At 35.7% G+C, this 19,425-nt stretch overlaps 1 protein-coding gene across 36 annotated transcripts in view; it reads right to left on the reverse strand.

The window, feature by feature from the left end:
* The window catches only part of PTPRD (protein tyrosine phosphatase receptor type D), a 550,040-nt gene that overhangs the window by 313,597 nt on the left and 217,018 nt on the right, over positions 1 to 19,425 (reverse strand). For all 36 annotated transcript variants that reach the window (XM_033237354.1, XM_033237352.1, XM_033237341.1 and 33 more), the window contains exons 3-4: positions 18,600 to 18,745; positions 15,225 to 15,366 (exon numbers count right to left, since the gene is read on the reverse strand). In XM_033237354.1, the coding sequence (XP_033093245.1) occupies positions 15,225 to 15,366; positions 18,600 to 18,745 (288 nt within the window). The remainder of the gene's footprint in view (positions 1 to 15,224; positions 15,367 to 18,599; positions 18,746 to 19,425) is intronic.

Consider the following 19,425-nt stretch of genomic DNA (forward strand, 5'->3'; position numbering starts at 1 on the left):
TTTTTAACTGCCATTTCTTTTTACACCCAATTAAATTGTCAGAGTAGTGAAGAATTGCCCAACTGAGTAAAACTGTGAGGATCTTCTCACTGCTGCTTTCTGCAGTCTTAATTTGCAGACGCTTTTGCCTAAAATAAAAATTTAAAGTCACTTCCTCAACAATAAGACCTGTAAAGTCTCCGCCAACTGCTGTTTAAGAAAGGCGCTAAAAGAAAATTTGCTGCACATGTTTGGGGCCATAGAAAAAGGAATATTTTCCCATATTAGTAAGATATTTGGGTTCTGAATAAGAGATTACCATATCCCTTAGTCTGATACACATTAAATGAAGACCACATAGGTAAAGCGCTAGGTACCTTTCCATTAGCTCAGCAAGTCTATCAACTGATAATATTCAGAAACAACAAACAAAACTCAGGATGGACTTTTCATTTTCATGAAAATATATTGTGTATAAAGCCATGAATGGTGATCAAAGATGCCTGTGAATAATTTTCTTAATAAAAGAAGACTAATTACTTGTTAGATTCTCAGACCAACGGTACGGTATCTTGATAATCTCCATCTACAAGAGGTTTCAAAGAGAAAGTCATGGAGTCATAAAACACTAAGACAACTCAGTTCCAACATATCTGAAATGACTTGCCCTCACCTTTTAACTTTCTGTGGTTGCCTCAAACATTTAAGAAATATCTTTCTTAACTTATTTTTTTTTAGACAGAGTATTGCTCTGTTGCCCAGGCTGGAGTACAGTGGTGCGATCTTGACTCACTGTAACTTCCACCTCCCGGGTTCAAGCGATTTTCCTGCCTCAGTCTCCTAGGAGCTGGGACTACAAATGCATGCCACCACACCCAGCTAATTTTTTTTTTTTTTTTTTTTTAACTGGAGACAGGGTTTCACCATGTTGGTCAGGATAGTCTTGAAATCGTGACCTCAAGTGATCTGCCAGCCTCAGCCTTCCAAAATGCTGGGATTACAGGAGTGAGCCACTGCGCAAGGCCATAAATTTATTTTTTAATTGAGAGAAGTGTATGTATTTACCACATACAAAATGATGATACTATATTTACATTGTGAAATAGTTAAATCTTGTTCAGTAACATATGCATTATCTTACACAGCTACCACTTTTGTGTTTGTGAATACTTTGTATCCATTCTCTTAGCATCTTTCAAGAATACAAAATATTATGAACGATAGTCACCATGTTCTACAATAGTTCTCTTAAACTTACTCCTCCTAACTGAAATGTTCTATCCTTTGACCACCATCTCCCCAATCCCCACCCCTCAACCTGCTCAGCCTCTGGTAACCAACATTCTACTCTCTACTTCTGAGATCATTTTTTTTTTAGATTCCACAAATTAGTGAGATCCCATAGCATTTGTCTTTCTGTGAATGGCTTATTTCAATTACCATAATATTTTAAAAGATAATAAAGAGGTATAACAATCAAATGCATTAAAAAAAGAAGTACCAGCCTTTCAATGATAACTATGTCTTCTTTAACGTCTTTTAAATGCATTTTATTTTTCACAACCATTCAGCTCTTACATCCCACTCCACCCCATCTTTTTGTGCTCTCAGAGCTCTCTTTCTACCCAGGTTACAAAGAAACTCAAGGACAATGACTAAATAAATGTCCATTACACAACCAACTCAGTGGCCCCTCTTGCTGGAGTTAGGATATCTTTTACACATCTTCCTTTTCCTAGAGACCCCCAATACACACAAAAATCAATCCTTACACTTTTCTATGTCACATTACACTCGATTGTATCCTTTGCAAGATAGCATTAAAGGGCGATATATGAAGTAGTAAATACAGAATAAACTTTAGAGTCAGAAAATATGGTAATCACCACATTTGCCAGCATGTTTGGTCAAGCCACCTCTGAACCTCAGCTGCTCCTAACTCGTAGCTTCTCCAGACAATGCACACAGACCCCCTTCAGTAGTTAGTAAAGTACTTAGCAGACTGCTCTTTTAGGGCTGATAATCTATCTGACCATCAGATGGAACACCTATATATTAAAATTCACACATTCCAAAACTGCACTGAATGCTTGGTTATTACTAATTCTGTAGGATTTTTTTCCTGTTTGATCTTTGCTTTTCTAATCACCAATAAAACCTGGAGAAGCAAACTGAGGTTCTATATCGTTTGCTCACTGAGAAAAGAAATCTGAAGATCCTTTAATATTTATTTTACAGACAAACACTTTAAAGAAGAAGCTTCAACCATTCCTGCCTTCTACCTGTCTCTTCTCCTTTAATACACAAGACAGCATGCCACTTACGGAGAATCAGCTCAGAAACTCATTTCTTGAATTTTAGTAAATAATGTCACTAAACTTTAGAACTAGTTTACATAAAAATAAAAATTAAGAATTTACAGTATCTTGATGAAAAGATTATTTTGCATCAGTGATTGTGGTGGTGGTACTGTTCAAATGCAATGAGAGGAGATAGAAACCCTGACCTTTCAGAATGGAGAAATTTTAACCAGGTACAGTCTAGTTAACGGCGGGGGCCGGAGGTGGCGGGGAATCCTGTGTTGTGTGAAAAACCATCCTGTTACAGGAGAGAGCAGTTGATATGTACTGCCTGTGTAGTATTGTATGTTAAACAGAAAAGGAAGAAAATAGCACCAAGATGTTCTCCACAAATTTAGAAACAGAATTATAAACACTGGGCAAGGTCCTTTGAAGTCTATACTGAACCATGGAGGGTGAGAGAGGAAAGACATTCACCCCTCTACGTGATACTCACATTCCAGTGTTGATGTACCACAAGTAATTTTTTTAATCCTATGTAAAGTATAATGCGGTTCGTGGGTCCCTTGGCCCCATCCCAGCAGCAGACCTAGATATTATAAAGTCTAAAGCTTATGAAACTTTAAAAGACTACTTTATGAAAACAAATACAAAAATAGTATTTTTATAAATTTTAGAAAAATTTATAGTCAACTGGAGATACAGGTAAGTCTTCCTGGACCTTTGGAAGGCATCATATAAGGGAGGGCCCTAATTCCAAAGATTCCTCAACTGCAGGGTAAGCAAGTCTCTACTTCAGCTCCACACCAATTACTTCCCCTCCACCATTCTGACAGAGATTTGCTGGCATCTGAGTATGGCAAGAGTTCGGTGGGAGTCTTTGAACAAGAATTCATCTCCCTGGAGGACACAGGAAGCGTGGTCCCTGAGCTTAATCAATGCTGTTAGCATGTAGTTAACCAGGCTTGTGTAAAACACATCCCATCAACATTTCACCACTATGCTGTAATTTTAATTTTCAAAATATTTGTTTGTTCTTAAATAATCACAGTCATATTTTAAACATGTTGATAGGGAATTAAGAAAAGGTCGGTTCAAACCCCAGTCCCACTGGGCAGCATTGAGTGTCCTCCTTGGCTCTTTGTAGTAGGTTTATAGCAAATCCTTGAGAATAATCATTTAAGTCAGAGTGAATTCCTCCTCCCAGATGATGATTTATCTGTTTGTAAGCTGAGATGAGGGAATTCCATTTACTACTGAGCCAGTGAGTGTTAACTTTATTAATGCATCTTTACAACTAAGATTAATGGGACCCATAGTAAGTCAGCTGTAGCACTTGATGTCAGTTTATAATGAGTTTGGCAATACCTGGAAATTCAGATCTATCATCATAAGTTATAATGACATGCATAAAAACCTGAGTGTAAATAAAAGGCTCTTTAGGATACAGGGCTCTAATCCAAGTTGTCAAAGCCTTAAAAAGTAACTTATCTAACAGTGTTCCTGTACTGGAGTACAGTGTATGCTAATGGCTTTTCCTCAAGGGTTAAAATGCCTAAACTACCATTTTTTAATAAATAAATACTTTATTATAAAAATCAATTTTGCTTAATGAAGTCCTCTGAGGGAGATGTTTTAAGATATTTAACTAGTACACTTTAAAATCATTTTGTATTTAGGTATGCTCTGTCATCTCCACCTAGAGCAAAAAAAAAATCATAAAAAACGGTAAGTGCAGCAATAAAAACTCCTTTTACTATTAGTTGAGAGAGAAACAAGTGGGAATATTACTTTGAAGGTAATTACTTAAGTTTTTTTATTGCACCATATTTTCTCAAAACCCAACCAAAGTATATCCCGAATCTTCCTACAAATGAAACACAATTTTTCTCTCAGAACATTTTTACTCATCAGGAAAAAAAGGTGAGTTTAATTTTTCTGTCAATTGAGGCTTCATATTCAAACACATCTTACATTTCAACAAACTTTACTGTCATATTGATGGAATATTCAAGGAGACATTAGTTCTTACTGCAAGTACTGGCTTGAAAAGGTGTAAGCTGCATTACTGTGAGAGCACTTTTCTTCTAAAAATAGACTTTATTATCTCCAACCACAGTATATACATACAGCTGCCTTGTCATTTTAACCAAATGTATGGCTTCCCATCAAACAGAGATTGCAGCTTCCTTGAAGGCAAGTAGGGGTAGTGTCTTTCCATCATTTTATTCCTAATACTTAGCACACTTCCTGGAATGCAGAGGAACAGAGATTATCAAATGAATAAATTCATGAATTAATACAAATTTCTTCTCATATATTGTATGCTTCTCCGAGATGTGGAAGCAACATCTCCTGACATTTCTAATTTTAAAAAATAAACCTTAAATCCAGCAGTCTGCAAGAAAATAATATTTAGAAAGTTTTTCCTTAAACTTGTCATTCATTCATTCCATCAACAAATTTTGGCTGGTAGCAGTGGCTTATGCCTGTAATCCCACAACTTTGGGGAGCCGAGGTGGGAGGATCGCTTAAGCCAAGAGTTCAAGACCAGCCTGGGCAATATAGCAAGACCTATTCTCTACAAAAAATTTACAAAATAAAATAAAATTAGCTGGGCAAGGTGACTCATACTATAGTCCCAGCAACTCAGGAGAGTGAGGTGGGAAGATCCCTTGAACACAGGAGTGAGAGGTTACAGTGAGCTATGATCTCACCACTACATTCCAGCCTGGATGACAAAGTGGTACCCTGTCTCTAAAAAACAAAACAAAAAACACAAATGTTTACAGAAAATGCCAGGCACTGCGCTTACTGCCATGTGTACAGTCTAGAGCAAAACAAAGCCATGCCCTTATGGAACTTGTAGTCTAAGCATGCAACTAACTCTGTTTTTTAGGATAAAAGGAAAATTTCATCTAATTTTCTCTTAAGCAAACTCCCCTATCACTTATGACAGAATGACGTTCAAATTTCAAATATTTTGTGGATCCTATAATGGCCAAATGGTGGCATCTGGACTACATGATTATTTAGTGGACAATGTAGCCTGACTCAAGGATTAAAAAATTTGTATATTCCCAGCCTTAGAAAGATAATTCTGCCTGTGCCAAAAAATTCTGCTTCACAAATGGGGTAGTGCCCTTTAATCAAATAATTTGAAATTAACTCTTAATAATAATCGTACTGATCATAGTAATACTAGTGATGATAATGATAATCACAACAACAACTCACATTTCCTGAGTGCTTCGAACTTTGCTAAAAGCTTTACGTAGATTATCTCCTGTAATCATCCTCTTAAGTTTAGGCAATAGGTCTTCTTCTTATCTCCACTTGACAGACAGAGAGTGAAGCTTAGAGAGGTTAGGACATGTGCACACTGCCACAGAACAAATAGGGGAGTAAGGATTTGAACTCGGGTCTGTCTGTCTGCTGAACCTACAACCATAACTACACCTTCTGTCACTTCCTATACCAAGGTTGGTAACAGAAATAATTGAAAAAACAAAACAAACAAACAAACAAACAAAAAAACAAGCAAGAAAACATTTTCTATTACCTCTTTCAATGTTTCAAGGACATTTGAAATTCTTCTGCTTCTTCTAAAATATATATCTAATGCTACATTTCACAGAAATCATAAAACAGTTATAGATTTTTATGTACTCTGTGACCTAGATGGCATAGAACAGAAAGAATATTCTAAGTATGACAGTACCACTCTAGTTTGAGCTAGGCAGTTGAAGCAATTGACTACCTGGACCTACCTAATGTATAAGCGTTATGAAGAATATGGAAATGTGTGTTAACATAACAATAAGCACAAATGTAAGGGGGAAAAAAAGGAACTAAAATTCTGGGGATTGTGTACTAGCATAGCACCAATAAATGATCTTCAGTCTTTCAAAAGAAATTGGTAATACTGTATGTTTTCAGATTGTTGTATCATCTTATTTCCACGTGAAAAGCTGTTTTTCAGTCCTTTGGATTAAGGACTATGAGAAGACACAAAAACTTATTTTCCAGTGTTCTTCACCCTCCCTTCCCTTCACCATAGCCATGTATACATATAACAAACACTTACCGAATTACTATGTGCCTAGCACTATTCTAGATGCTGGGGATTCGGTAGTGATGCAAGAGCCAAATCAGCTAGCTCAGCTTCAAAGAGATAATAAAAGGAGAAGGAAGGAAATTAACATTCTTTGGCAACTTCATTGTTAGTTACTCTGCCAGATGATTTAATATACGTCATTAACTTCCCCACAAACAGCCCTAAAAGATAGCCAGGATCACCCCCAACCCTACAGATAGGAATTTAACATTCAGACTTGAGTAATGTGTCTAAACCCATACAGTTAGGAAGCACTGGAAAGTTTATACAAATTCATATTTATGTAGCTATAAAGAGCATCTCTCTTCATTCCGTTTCATTGTCTTTGTAGTTCTCTTTCCCTTTGCCTCGACTTCCTGGCGCTCAATCACACTCTTCATCTTACAGTGGCCACTGAAATAATTATTATTTACTTTGTTCATTATATGTAAAGTAAGACTCATTCCTACCCAAATGGTCTCTTAATGCATTGTGCCTACATAACCATATCTATAGATCCTTCTACATATGTACCTGTTCATGCCACAAATATCTCTTGGGTGCCCAATAAATGCCAGGAACATTTTTAGGCCATGGAAAACTGTAATGGAGCTTATACACAAAGGAAGAGGTATACAGGATAAAAGTCTCAAGACATAAAGAGTATAATTTCACATAGTAAAAAGTGCTATGAAGCAAATTAAACAGGTCATACACAAACACATTATATACATACTACATGTACAAAACATACGTATATGCAAATATACCTCCCCAACCAGTTTTTGTATAAATATTGACAGTTAATAACTAGCTTTATTAAAAGCCGTCGTGTTTTTATGAGCACACATTTTTCTACCGTAATTTTCTAGTTGACTGGTAAATGATAGAACTGTAGTTACCCACATAATTAAATACATAAACAAACAGAAAGAACTATGTATGTCAATACTTAGAAAGGTAGAAAACATCTAAAAACTTTTCATATTGATTTTCTGGTGTCACGATTTACAGCTTCATTTTTTAAATAGTTCTTTTGGTATTTATGCTCTAAGAAATACAGGATATCTTCTGGGAAAATACAAATTATGATCAAATTTTAAACCTGAACACAGATGTCATCAGACATGTGAGAAAAATCTCAATAGCACTACACTTATGACCAAAAATCTATCAATTAAAAAAAATCTACTGTGTTAAAGGGTGGATATAACATTTATTTAAAGAATGGATAAAGTTTAATAATCAAAGGTAAAGTTCTAAGAAACAAAAAAGAAAGGCATGGAAAGTTTTTACATATAAATTAAAACACAGCTCATTTTGGAAGATGACAGATAAGAGAGTCTTGAAATGCTCTATTCCCCGGTTGCCTAGTAGTTAAAAAAAAAAAAAAAAACTGCTATCTTTAATAAAATATATTAAGAATATGGGATGTATGTCATCACAGTTATGTTTAATGTGGCATTAATTCACAAGTCATTGTTTTTTTAATAAGATATAATAAGTTACTTGCTCTTCTAAGGAGATGTATAATTAGGGCTTTGATAATTAAACCCTAGATGAGGCATTTGGTATATCTGTGCCCTAAATACCAATAAATTATGCATGCACAACTTTTAAAACAACATCTTAATTAGTGGCTTCAAATAAAACTAATTTGGAAAACCAGGATACTGAATTTTTAAAAATTGTTCAAATTTTATCAATGAAAGCCAACCACCTACCTAGTTTTAAAGTATAAACATCAATTATGAATGACTGTGATTGTTTGATAGATTACTTTAAGTGAAGTATTTTAGTAAACTCCTTTGTAATTTTCAGCTCACATAAAGACGGTATAGGTTAAATTAATCACACGTTTTCTCACTTATTAGCTTTATCTCCTTAGCCAATGAGTCATGTCCCAACCTCATTTTCTTTTACTACTACTATTTAATTCTACTCAATTCCAACCTACCATTGTTCATACCCACCTGTAATTGCTAATTTCACGTGTCACTTGATTAGGCGAAATATCTTGGGTGCCCAAATATTTGGTCAAATGTTATTTTTGAGGGTACTGTCAGGGTGTTTTTGGATGAGACTAACATATAATTTAGTCACCAAGCAAAGCAGATTGCCCTCCCTAATGTGGGCAACCCCTATCCAATCAGGTAAAAGACTAAAGAGAACAATAAGCTTGAGCCTCACCTGAGGAAGGAAGAACTCCTCCTACCTTCAAACTGGGACCTCAGTTTTTTTCCGGCCTTTGGACTCAATGTGAAACATCAGCTCTTCCTAGGTCTTGAGCTTGTTAGCCTTTGGACTAGAATTGACATCAGCTCTCCTGGGCCTCCAGCTGACAGCCCTGGCAGATCTTGAAACTTCTCAGCCACATTACTAATGTCAGCCAATTTTTAAAATAAGGCTCTTCCTATATATGTACATATTCTGTTGGTTCCCTTTCTCCAGAGAACCGTAATACACTGCACACACCTACCATCAATACTCAGGAATTTCCTCCCTAAGCCACTTTGCTCATGAAGCTTCTAATTTCTACTTCTCTCTCAAGTTAGCTCTATCACATAGACTCCTAAATATTCCTCATGCCTCAACCCAGCAGTGCCCTCACTCTCACAGTGCATCATCCATGTGGTATTCTGCACACTTTGCACCCATGGCACTTCGGCACTTTTTATTTCAAATCTTACTTGTCTGTCGACTTGTCAGCTGGAAGAACATTGACCTTCCAAGATAATATCTTGTATATAAAGTAAATATCTCAAGGGCTGAAACCCACTGTCACACGTAATGCAGCAGGGATCATTTCAGACTTGGCAAAACCCAATGAAAATCTTAGTTGCATGACCAAGAACAAAGCATTTCAAACTCTCTGGACCTTGGCTTCTTACATCCAAAATAAGTAGTAAACACCAAATTCCCTTGTAGCTCGACATTTTTATGGTTCACTTAACAAGTTAAGCAGCAGTGAACACTCAAATGAGTTGATGTTCATTTCAAAATTATTAAAAATAATATTTTAATAGGAGGTCAAAAGAAGAAAATTGTTCTTACTTAAATGCAGTGATTTACAAGTGTGCTTGTTTTTTCTGAGCCCTTTTTAGACATGCTCTCAGTGTGGCAAAAGAAGTAATTGTTCCAAGGAAGGAGCATGCATCACCAACGTAACAGTCCTCAAAAGATAGATCACAAGGAAAATGAATAGCCTCTCCTCACAGGCACACTTTCTCTCCCAAATTTTCAGTTTTAATGTCTCCCCTTACTAGGGTCTCTCATAGACTAGCCACATGGGCTTCTGCCTTTGTGACCACTGATACCCAAAGAATCACTGTTTTTAAATTCTAAAGATTACACCAATGAAAGTCAGGAGTGTCTGTTCACTTAAAGTGGCTCTGCCCACCACCACCTTTTTCCAGTATGGAAATGCGGTACACAGGAAGGCTTTATCGTGTTGGTATCAATGTATTCCAAGTACTCAACTATTTTATAAGCCTTTTCAAGTAATCTTCAGTCAGTATCATAATTGTCAGCACGTTTGTTCTGTGGTGGCCACCCTTCCTTTTGTTTCAGTCTTTCATAAAAATCCTTTTGTGTGACACTCAAGCAGCTGTGCTGTGTTCTTTAATGTTCCTAGCCTGGATCTCCAGCCGAGACCACTTTATAACATAAACGGCAAAGTACCATTTTCACAGCGGGGACAACTGTGTTCATCTTCAAAAAGAGGCATTAATAAAATGAGACTGTAATGAACATGCTAATTCTGATCACAGGGTACTGCACAATGGCAGAGATAGTTGACTGCCTTCTCCCTGAAAGATTGTAAAAGTTGTATTTTTTTTTTTTTTTTTTACCAACTGCTATAATGGCTTAGGTTTTCTGAAACAGACATATTATGCAAACATTTCTCTCTATTTCCCATTGCAGCGCCTTCTCTGTCTCATCCAACTGCTCACTGTGTGTTTTACTATCTCAGTAACAGTCACCTTCAGGGAGCAAATGTCTTCCATCTTGCAAGAACTGACTTGCTGAAATAGGCATGTCAGTGAATCACGGAAAACTGGAGAGAGGTGATCTGAGTGATCTGATCGCTAATCTGAGGCCATCTCAATCCATATGAGGCAAAAAAAGAAAGAAAGAAAAACAGAACAGGAAAGTTAACAGATTTGCTTAAGATGCCACAGCTATTTTGTGACAGAGCTAAAGCTGGAATTCAATTTCCCAAGTCCTAGACTTGGGTACTTCACATGTTATCTTTTGTCCTAATGGCGATAATTCACAAATGATATATTGATATGTAAGAGTAGATACTCACACGTAAGTATCACTTGATGAAATATATTTGCTAAACGAGGTAACTAAAATGCCTCATATCTAGTAAACTAGCATTTTTAGACAATAATTGTACTGTAGATATGTTCTATGAACAAAGCTAGTTCCCTATAAATAGATAAGAGCAGCAGTGTTATATACCATACCTTGTTCTGTTGTGCTAGTGGTGGTGGCAGTTTGGGGCAGTGCTATTTGAGAATGGTCCAGCCTAAAAATAATCTACTAAGATTTTTTAAATGACCCATTACATGCTGTGTGAGATAAGAGGAAAATGTGTATTTTCTGATCACTTTCCTTAAAAAAAAAAAAAACAAAACTCTAAGTTCAAGAAACATGATGACATTTAGTCAGATGCTTAGATTCAAAGTTGATTAAATGATTCTAGAATTTTGTCTTACAGAAGAGAGGTTATGTAAGCAAGAAGAAATAATTATTGATGTCTTTCCTCTTGCCCAAAAGAAACAGGTACCCCTGGAATCTTACTAGAAAGAAAAGTCTATGGATGGTGATATCTCATTTTCCCTGCCTAGTGATTGATAACATCTACCAGAGAGAATATTTCCATCCTCAGTTATCACTGCATAAATTTGTATTACATGGTTTCCTGCTGATATCTTTAGTCAGGAAGAAATTGTGACCAGCAAACTAAAGAAACAGAACCAATTCCATTTGGATGATAATCCCTGTTCTTACAAACAATCTCTGTGGTCATATGTTTGCTCTTCACTGAAAGCCTGTTAATTCACTGTCCTTAGCAGAATTCCACAATTAGTTAAGGCACAGCCCTAATAGCCTCAATACATCCTAAGGCCTTCACTTAAAGTTCTGCTTAGGATGGGAAAACACAAGTATAACCGATATACTCAGCCTCCTGAAGTGTTATATCATTAGGGAGTCAGTATTTTTTTGTGATTCCATAGCCAAGACAACTTAAAAACCAAAATGACTTGGAAGACATAAGCCCCACATTCACCTCCCCCTTCTCCTATTTCTTCTTCCATGAACCACACTCTATGTGTGTAGTTAATTGCCCAAATATCTTATTTCGGGGCACATTCAGCCTGAGCTTGTGGTTATCCTTCCTTATGGAAACACAGTTTTTAAGAGTAAGGGTAATTTGAAACAAGCTACAAAGGGAAACTTGTTCCTGAAATGCTCCCTTCAAGGCACCTGGGTGGTCAGGGTATTAGTTCGATGTCTTCTTGATTAACCATACGGGTTAGATGTTTGAATCTCCAATTAATTAGTTTCTCGAGTAGCTTGTGTGACATAAATGAGTGATCTTCATCCAGTTCACTTAGACAAAACCCATCATGAGAAATGGCACATTTTTGGCATTTGTCAGCAAAGCAGGGAAAAAGTAAATGATCCATGTGGACGAAACGGGAATAATGAGGGCCACTGGACGAAAAGTGTAAAGTGGTCTCGATTTACTGCAGAACAGAGTGCCTGAGTGTCCGCCAACATGATTTGCAAGAGAAATTGAACCTAAAATGTCACAAAGCTCCTCAACTGCGGTATAAAACTCTTCACACACATTTATTTAGGTGTTCATGATGTTCAAAGTCTATGAAAGTCAGCTTACACTGGAATATTATTAAAGACTACTATTAATAGAAATAACAATATTTAGAAATTTTAAGCAAACAGTGACTCTAAGAAACAAAAATAATTTCCATCCATATTTATTTTATCCTAAAAGGATATATAAAAGTATTCTATTTTAAGATTATGTTTAGACTACTTTTCTGTCAACCAAAATACTTTTGAGTTTTTCTCATGAAAGTTCTAAAACTGCTAAATGTAGTCTTTTTAAAAAATAGAAAGGGTTAACTACTCAAATCAAAAATTTTAATACCAATGTACTTACACATGACAGATGTTCACACAGAAAGTTGAGACCATTTTAAACATTTTTGATGCATTTGTTTTATATGGGGACTAGCTGTATAAAAGCAGAGGAGATGATGAAACTCCAGCCAGCTGAGAGGCAGGAAAACATTAATCCATGTGAATTTCTAAGTAAAGTGATATTTTCCTACAACTTTTTGTTAATGTCTTCATCGGATGCATAAAGATAAGTCAAGCACGTGACTGCCACTAATTCCTTTTAAGGAGTTCAAGAGATTTAGAAAGTGAAAAAACTCAAAAACACTTCTGAAAAGTTTTATCTTATTGTACCTTTTTAATATACCTTCTATATGATGGCACTGATTCTAAACCAGGTAAATAAATGGAGATTAAGATTTTTAAAGTAGATGAACAAATGAGCTAAATTTTGCTTCAAATACGAACACCTGAAAAATGACCACAATTTTCAGACAAGCTGATGTGAACTATATATGTATATTCAGCAATATGTATACGTTCTATAGTGCATATTATAGCACATATAAACATAGTCTCTAAGATTCGTGCCAGTTCTAAAGTCTAATTTCTAACTCCTATTCTTTTTCTCCCTAATGTCTTATTCTCGCCTATTAGACCATTCATTCCCTTGCCTTTCCAAATATTGTAAACATGTTATTTTTAAAACCCATTCATACATTTCAATTACCTGTAGGTCACAGACTGTGATTTCCATCCTCGATGTTTGGGCTTACTGTTGTTCGCTGGTGGTAGCTGACTCGACTGCTTTAGAACTGGTGCTTATTAGCCCATTTGGGTATGAACGACCTTCTCTAGGGTTGTGTATCCGGATTATCGGAATGTCTCTGTGGGGTGAGTGCTATGATGGGTGTGTGTTGCACACTCTATGGGATTCACTGTTTCTGACCAGCTTTTATGTTAAACTATTTGGTCCTGAGAATTGAACAGTAGGAATAGTACTAGAAATCTCACTTGTATGCAGAAAGCTGACCTTAGTCTCTGTTACTCCCAACTTATTTTATATACGTATGTATCTTGCTGGAGTGTTAAAACTCCAGCACTAAAGCATATGGTCCATTATGTTATTATCTTGGGTTATTATATTACAATTATCTTTCGTCTAGGAAATCCCTCCTTGTTTTTAGCAACTGGAAATTTCTATTTCTTGTTTGCAAGCCTAATTATGCTTTTAATTTTATTTTCAGATACTTTCTCAACATTTCTAGGTGGTGGTCAGGGAATGGGAAACTTCCTGCACCAACTTAGTGTGTCATAACAGCCAGAAATGTAGCTCAAATCTGACTTGTCTGTATTAAAGCAGCATCTGTTACATGCATTTAAAAGATATATACATCCAATTGTCAATATTTTCCCTGCAACTTAATAAGGTGTTTATATTATTTCAAATATATTTTGTATATGTAAATAATCTCATTTTCTCAGCCTCTTGAATTGCTTCTTTGTGTGTGTGGGTGTGGGTGTGTATGTGTGTGTTTAGTTTCAAAACCATCAGGTAAATTTGGCCTACATTACTAATTACTGCTGGCCTCCAAATAAATAAGTTCTTGACAGTATCAATAGGGTTTACCTCCTTGGAAGAAACCAAGATGTTTATAAAATCAAACTTTTTTATTTTATAAAAGATATAATGTAAATCCATCCCTCCATGGGAAAAAAAATGAAACAGAAGAGAAATGTAGTTAATCTATGTAAGTTCCTCTATGATTCTGATCCTTCCCTTTCCAATTTCCTTTATCTGAGGAAGGTCTATTCTCCTAAATTTTAGAATAGAGCAAAATACAACAAAACAAAACAAAACAAATGAGTTGTGTGCAGGAAAGAAAGAGATAAAGGCACAGAATAGTTAATCTGGAAATGTCAATTGTGAGGTGCCTAATCGAGAATATTCGTATCTCTACACAGAAGCCTGAATTAGAGACATACAACACAATCCTTCATCACTAGCTTTATTTTCCAGCACTCCCATTGTAAAGGAAGTCTACAAACTGAACACACTGTACTGGAGATTTGGCAACTCACCCTGTGCTTTGTCACATTGTGTAAGCAACATTGTCGGAGACAAAGGGATTTGTCAGCCCAGTTATTTAGATCAATACATGTTGGTTTAAGAAAGATAACAGACAAATAGAAAACATATTTTTTTTTTTCACATAAGATAGGTGTATTTCTTATACTTGGTTCTGACCAATTGCTTAAGGAAAGTTCATCTTTAGGCTGAGGTTGCTTCTTTACTTTGCATATATCAATGTCAGCTATGGTAGTTGTAAAAACGTAGCTGCTGAATGCGGTATGAAAAATCCACGCATGAGAAATGCCAACATACAAAAGAGTACCATATCCTGTTTCCTTTCTAGATGCTCTGCCAAAAATCAAAATGGTATCTGGCATTTGAAATCAATGCCTTTATCAGCTTTTTTACCCCTGATTCTCCCCTTGAACTCTAGTTCTGTTAAGACCCATAACTAGAGAAGGTATTCACTATCTAATTAAAGTTCAACTCTTATAAACATTTTATTTAACTGCATTTCCCATTTAAGCATCATCACAATGCTAGTCTTTTTAATGATGCTACAAAAGAGATACAGAATTGTAACAATGACACAAACAACAACCTTCACTAGAGCACTTACCCCGTAAAACTGTGAGTCTGGTGGATACACTTATTTCTCCCACATTATTTGAGGCCACACATTCATAAATGGCCTCATCCCTCGGAGTCCGTAAGGGCTGTATTCTGAGAACTGATCCAGACCCATCGTCAAACTCTATTACCTATTAGAGGAAACAATAGCTGTCACAGGTGTTGTTACAATTGTCTACCTCTCAGCTAAAGCTCTCAGTGCAGTGGTGGATCTGTCATTAGGCTCATAATAAACTAGACATCATTCTGAAACTGAATTTTGATATAGTGGTGAAAAAATATTTGGTTTAACTTAGTGAATCTTCTACTGAACAAGGAGAAAGATATGAAACTACATATACAAAATATGGAGATTTCTAGTCCCTACTAAAAACTACCAGGGTTTACACATTAAAATATTTCAGTATGTGCATCTAGGGCAATTTTATTCTATTAATTTTGCAAGGGCCTTGCAGCTATGATCGATAAACTTCTTAAATTATTCTTTCTCTGACAGCACATATACAAATGTGGATTCATTTAATAATGAGACTGTAAGATGAAGAATTAACGCACACCACCACAGATAGCTCTGCTGGTTTAAACTGTCTCATCCTGAACAGCATAGATGGGCAAACCATAAAGAGAAACTGCATAAATCTAGTACTTAGGCAGCCAACGAGACAGCTTTCACAACCCAAAAGCCTGATGGCGTGCATTAATTTTGCCATAAATCATTCCAGTATTTGTTCTAGCTTAGCATTTTCTGCATTTTTAGAGCATTCTTGCTATAAAATGGAGGCTTGCTTCACCAGACAGAAAATTAATGTCCTAAACACTAAGCCTGAATTCACCATCATTAGGAACTCTTATGTGAAACAGTTTAGCGACACTGATAATCCCAGGTACTTGTTAGCTAATTCAAGTACCACTTAAAGAAAAAAAAAAAAATGATGATACCAACAAATATGTATACAATACTATGGCATCCTCTGTCTTTTCTGTAACTATGCTGCATTCCTTCAGCTGTTCACTGAGAAACTGTGCCTTTTTTTCTTGTATTTCACTGTGAATATTCCCATGTGCCTAAATTATGAATAAACTCAGATTGCCTTATAAATATATTTATGGGATGCTTAATTCCAGATTTTGCGTGTGCATGTGCATATTAACATACAGAGAAAGGACATCAACAGTTTCAAAATATGTCCACTTCAATCTTTGTGCATTCCATTTTTGTTCAAAATTCACATAAATATCCAAAATGGCCCATTTCTCAGTGCACTACAGTTTATTTTCAACTCTATAGAGCATACATTTCAAAATAAATCTACTATGCATCTTAGGAAAGAAAAGTTTCATAGTTTCATATTGGAAGCTTTGTTAAGCATTCCATAATTTTTAAAAAGTTATGATCATTTTATGATTTAGTGTAGGAAAAGGTTAAAGCAACTACAAAACCAATTTAAACGTTGACTAATTTATTAATAAATGTCATTGTATGTTTACATTTGTGAACTATTTCCTAGATTTAGACCTATCTTCTTACAACATACAATATACCACATATTACAAGCCAGTGATGTAATTTCCAGTTTGAAAATATCCAGTATTGACTGTATGCCTGTCATGGACCAGACACCATACTTAGCACTGGGGATAGAAGCGGGAGCAAAAACAGTCACCATGTACTGCTCTCATGGGCCATATAGCCTAGTGAAACCATATATATATATACAAATTATATTATAATATTATATATAACATATTAGTGTTAAATATAGTAAAGATTTTCAACCCAGGACTTGATACAGTTTGATCAAGTCCTGTATAAAATAATTCATTTTATAAATTCATTGAATAAAAATAATTCATTTACTCCCGAGTGCTTATATGACTCTTGTGGGGAATTATGTACTGAGCAGAGACCATACTTTGAAATATTTAGTATTATAATTTAATTTTTGTTATATGATTTTGTCAGGAGTCATTTTCATTAGCAAACATGATGTCAAACTTCTCTGACAAAAAATTAACTTCATTTAAAATTGTTTAAATGTGCAGCAAAGATGAATACATACATCATTTTCTACATGACATAGGAAACATTTTCCAAATATTATTAAAGATACTATTTTTGTATTTAAATAAATTACATTTCAATAATAATCAAGTATTTGATTTTCAGACATAATTTTAAACTTCTCACTTGTAAACTACAATCCAATTTCCAATGGCAAAACGTAATTAATTAGGTTCTCTATACATTGGAACCCCTGATCACCCTGTGAGTTCCTATGAAAATAAGTAAAATAAAATTGTTCTGAATTTGTAGTTGCTATATTTCTTTTAACTAGAAATTGCCTTTAATCTGCCAAACTATAAATTAGGTCATGAAGGAGATTAGAAACTTAGATAAAAGGGAGGTGAGTTTCACAATTTCAGGCAGTTTGGGGGTACTGGTAGCCCCTAAAATTAAAGCTACCCTTCTCATGTTTTAAATTATGGGCATGCTATTGTGTGCCTCTCTGGGTAGCTTTCTGTATATCTTCGTGCCTATATTTCTCCTCCAGAACGAGCAAATTTCTAAACCATAAGCCTTCTCACAACACTCAAAAAAGAATCTCTGATTTATGTTTCACCATCTTCGGTGCACTGAGCTCTCTTGAATAAAGAAAATCAACTTCTTCAATAGGCTTCTCTGTAGTATCAACCTGTTTGGGTATGTTTCTTACAGAATAGTATTTAAAACACTGGAACAAATTTCTCATTCTAGTTCACACTACTTGTAAAACACAGATGCAAGGGGCAGTGGACCACTTCATTTGCTGCTCAGCATCCATTCCCATTCTTCTCGGTAACGAGGATTAAATTTCCTTTGGGAAACCACTGCTCTTTCATTCTAAGCCTGGAATTGGATAGGACAGTTCTCATTCCCAGGACAGAGGTAGATTCCTACTGGCTTAAATTAAGTAGGCTACACCGTCCGCCTATCCACACAAATTTTCTCTGGGATGAACAAGTAACGTAATAGAAGCCAATGGGATGAGAAGTTTCTGGAAGAGACAAGCTTTCATACATCCTACAAATGTGGTCCTGTGAGGATGCAGAGTTCTATCTTGCAACCTGGGGATGAAACTGACAGATTGATCCTAGGAATACTATTGAGCCCTGGCACAAGTGGGAACAAAAAATCAGCCCTTGAACCCTCAAATGTCCTTTTTTAAAAAGCCATTTAGAGTTACATTTTCCATCACTTGCAATGTAAGGAATAGCATACATCAGTGACACCTTTTATCAGAGTAAAGCAAGCCAAGTAACATAGAAACCAAAGACAGAGCAGATACATTCTTCCCCCAGAGAAACAGAACAATGGACCTAATACCTCAAATCTCTGATTGCTGACTTTCTTTCCTTTTTTGTTCCAGACAATTTTAGGTCTTGGGTCTCCTGTAGCTTGGCAGATGAAAGAGGCAACTCCACCAGAGACCCCTGTCTGATCAACGGGTGTTCGTGTAAACCTTGGAGGTGCTGAAATAAAAAATAAACACTATAGTTAAATTGAAAACTGAAACGCAGGCTATATCCTACTACCACTGCTCTCCCTACCATCCTCAACCATACCGCCATCAAGACATACATTTTTAAAATGTACTATAGGATTACAAAATTAGAAAAGCATCTTTTACTTCTGAGGGTAGTTTAAAGGGGAAGGAGGTAACTTTCTGGTCAAGTTATCTGTTAGTGCTTTTACTGCTGAAATCTGTATTAAGGTAGAGATCCAATAACATCCGAAAAGCAACATCACACATTAATTTTTATTACCAGTATAAAAAAAAATCCAATTTGTCCTCTGTAACAAAATGAGCTCATCAATCAAAGTGAGTAAAATTTTAGCGCTTGCTTTGATGCCACTATCAGGACACTGCCAGAAAGCAGCAATGCCACTGCTGAGCTATTAAAATTAGTGACATTTAAGAGAAATGCTAGGAAATTTTAAAGAGACAAGAAATATAGCCTTGAATTAGAAGGTTTGGCAAGAAATAGAAATAAGGGAAAATGGTAAAGTGACTCTCTAACCCAGATATTGTAAGCTGTCTTACTTGAAACTTAACTCCACAATTTGCATAAAAGAAGATGACTCAAGAAGCCTCCAAAGTCACAGCAAACCAAAGGATATTTTTATAGAAAGATGTAGACTTAAAGATTAC

Source organism: Trachypithecus francoisi, unplaced genomic scaffold, assembly GCF_009764315.1.
Source record: "Trachypithecus francoisi isolate TF-2019V2 unplaced genomic scaffold, Tfra_2.0 Lachesis_group16, whole genome shotgun sequence".
Lineage (NCBI taxonomy): Eukaryota > Metazoa > Chordata > Mammalia > Primates > Cercopithecidae > Trachypithecus > Trachypithecus francoisi.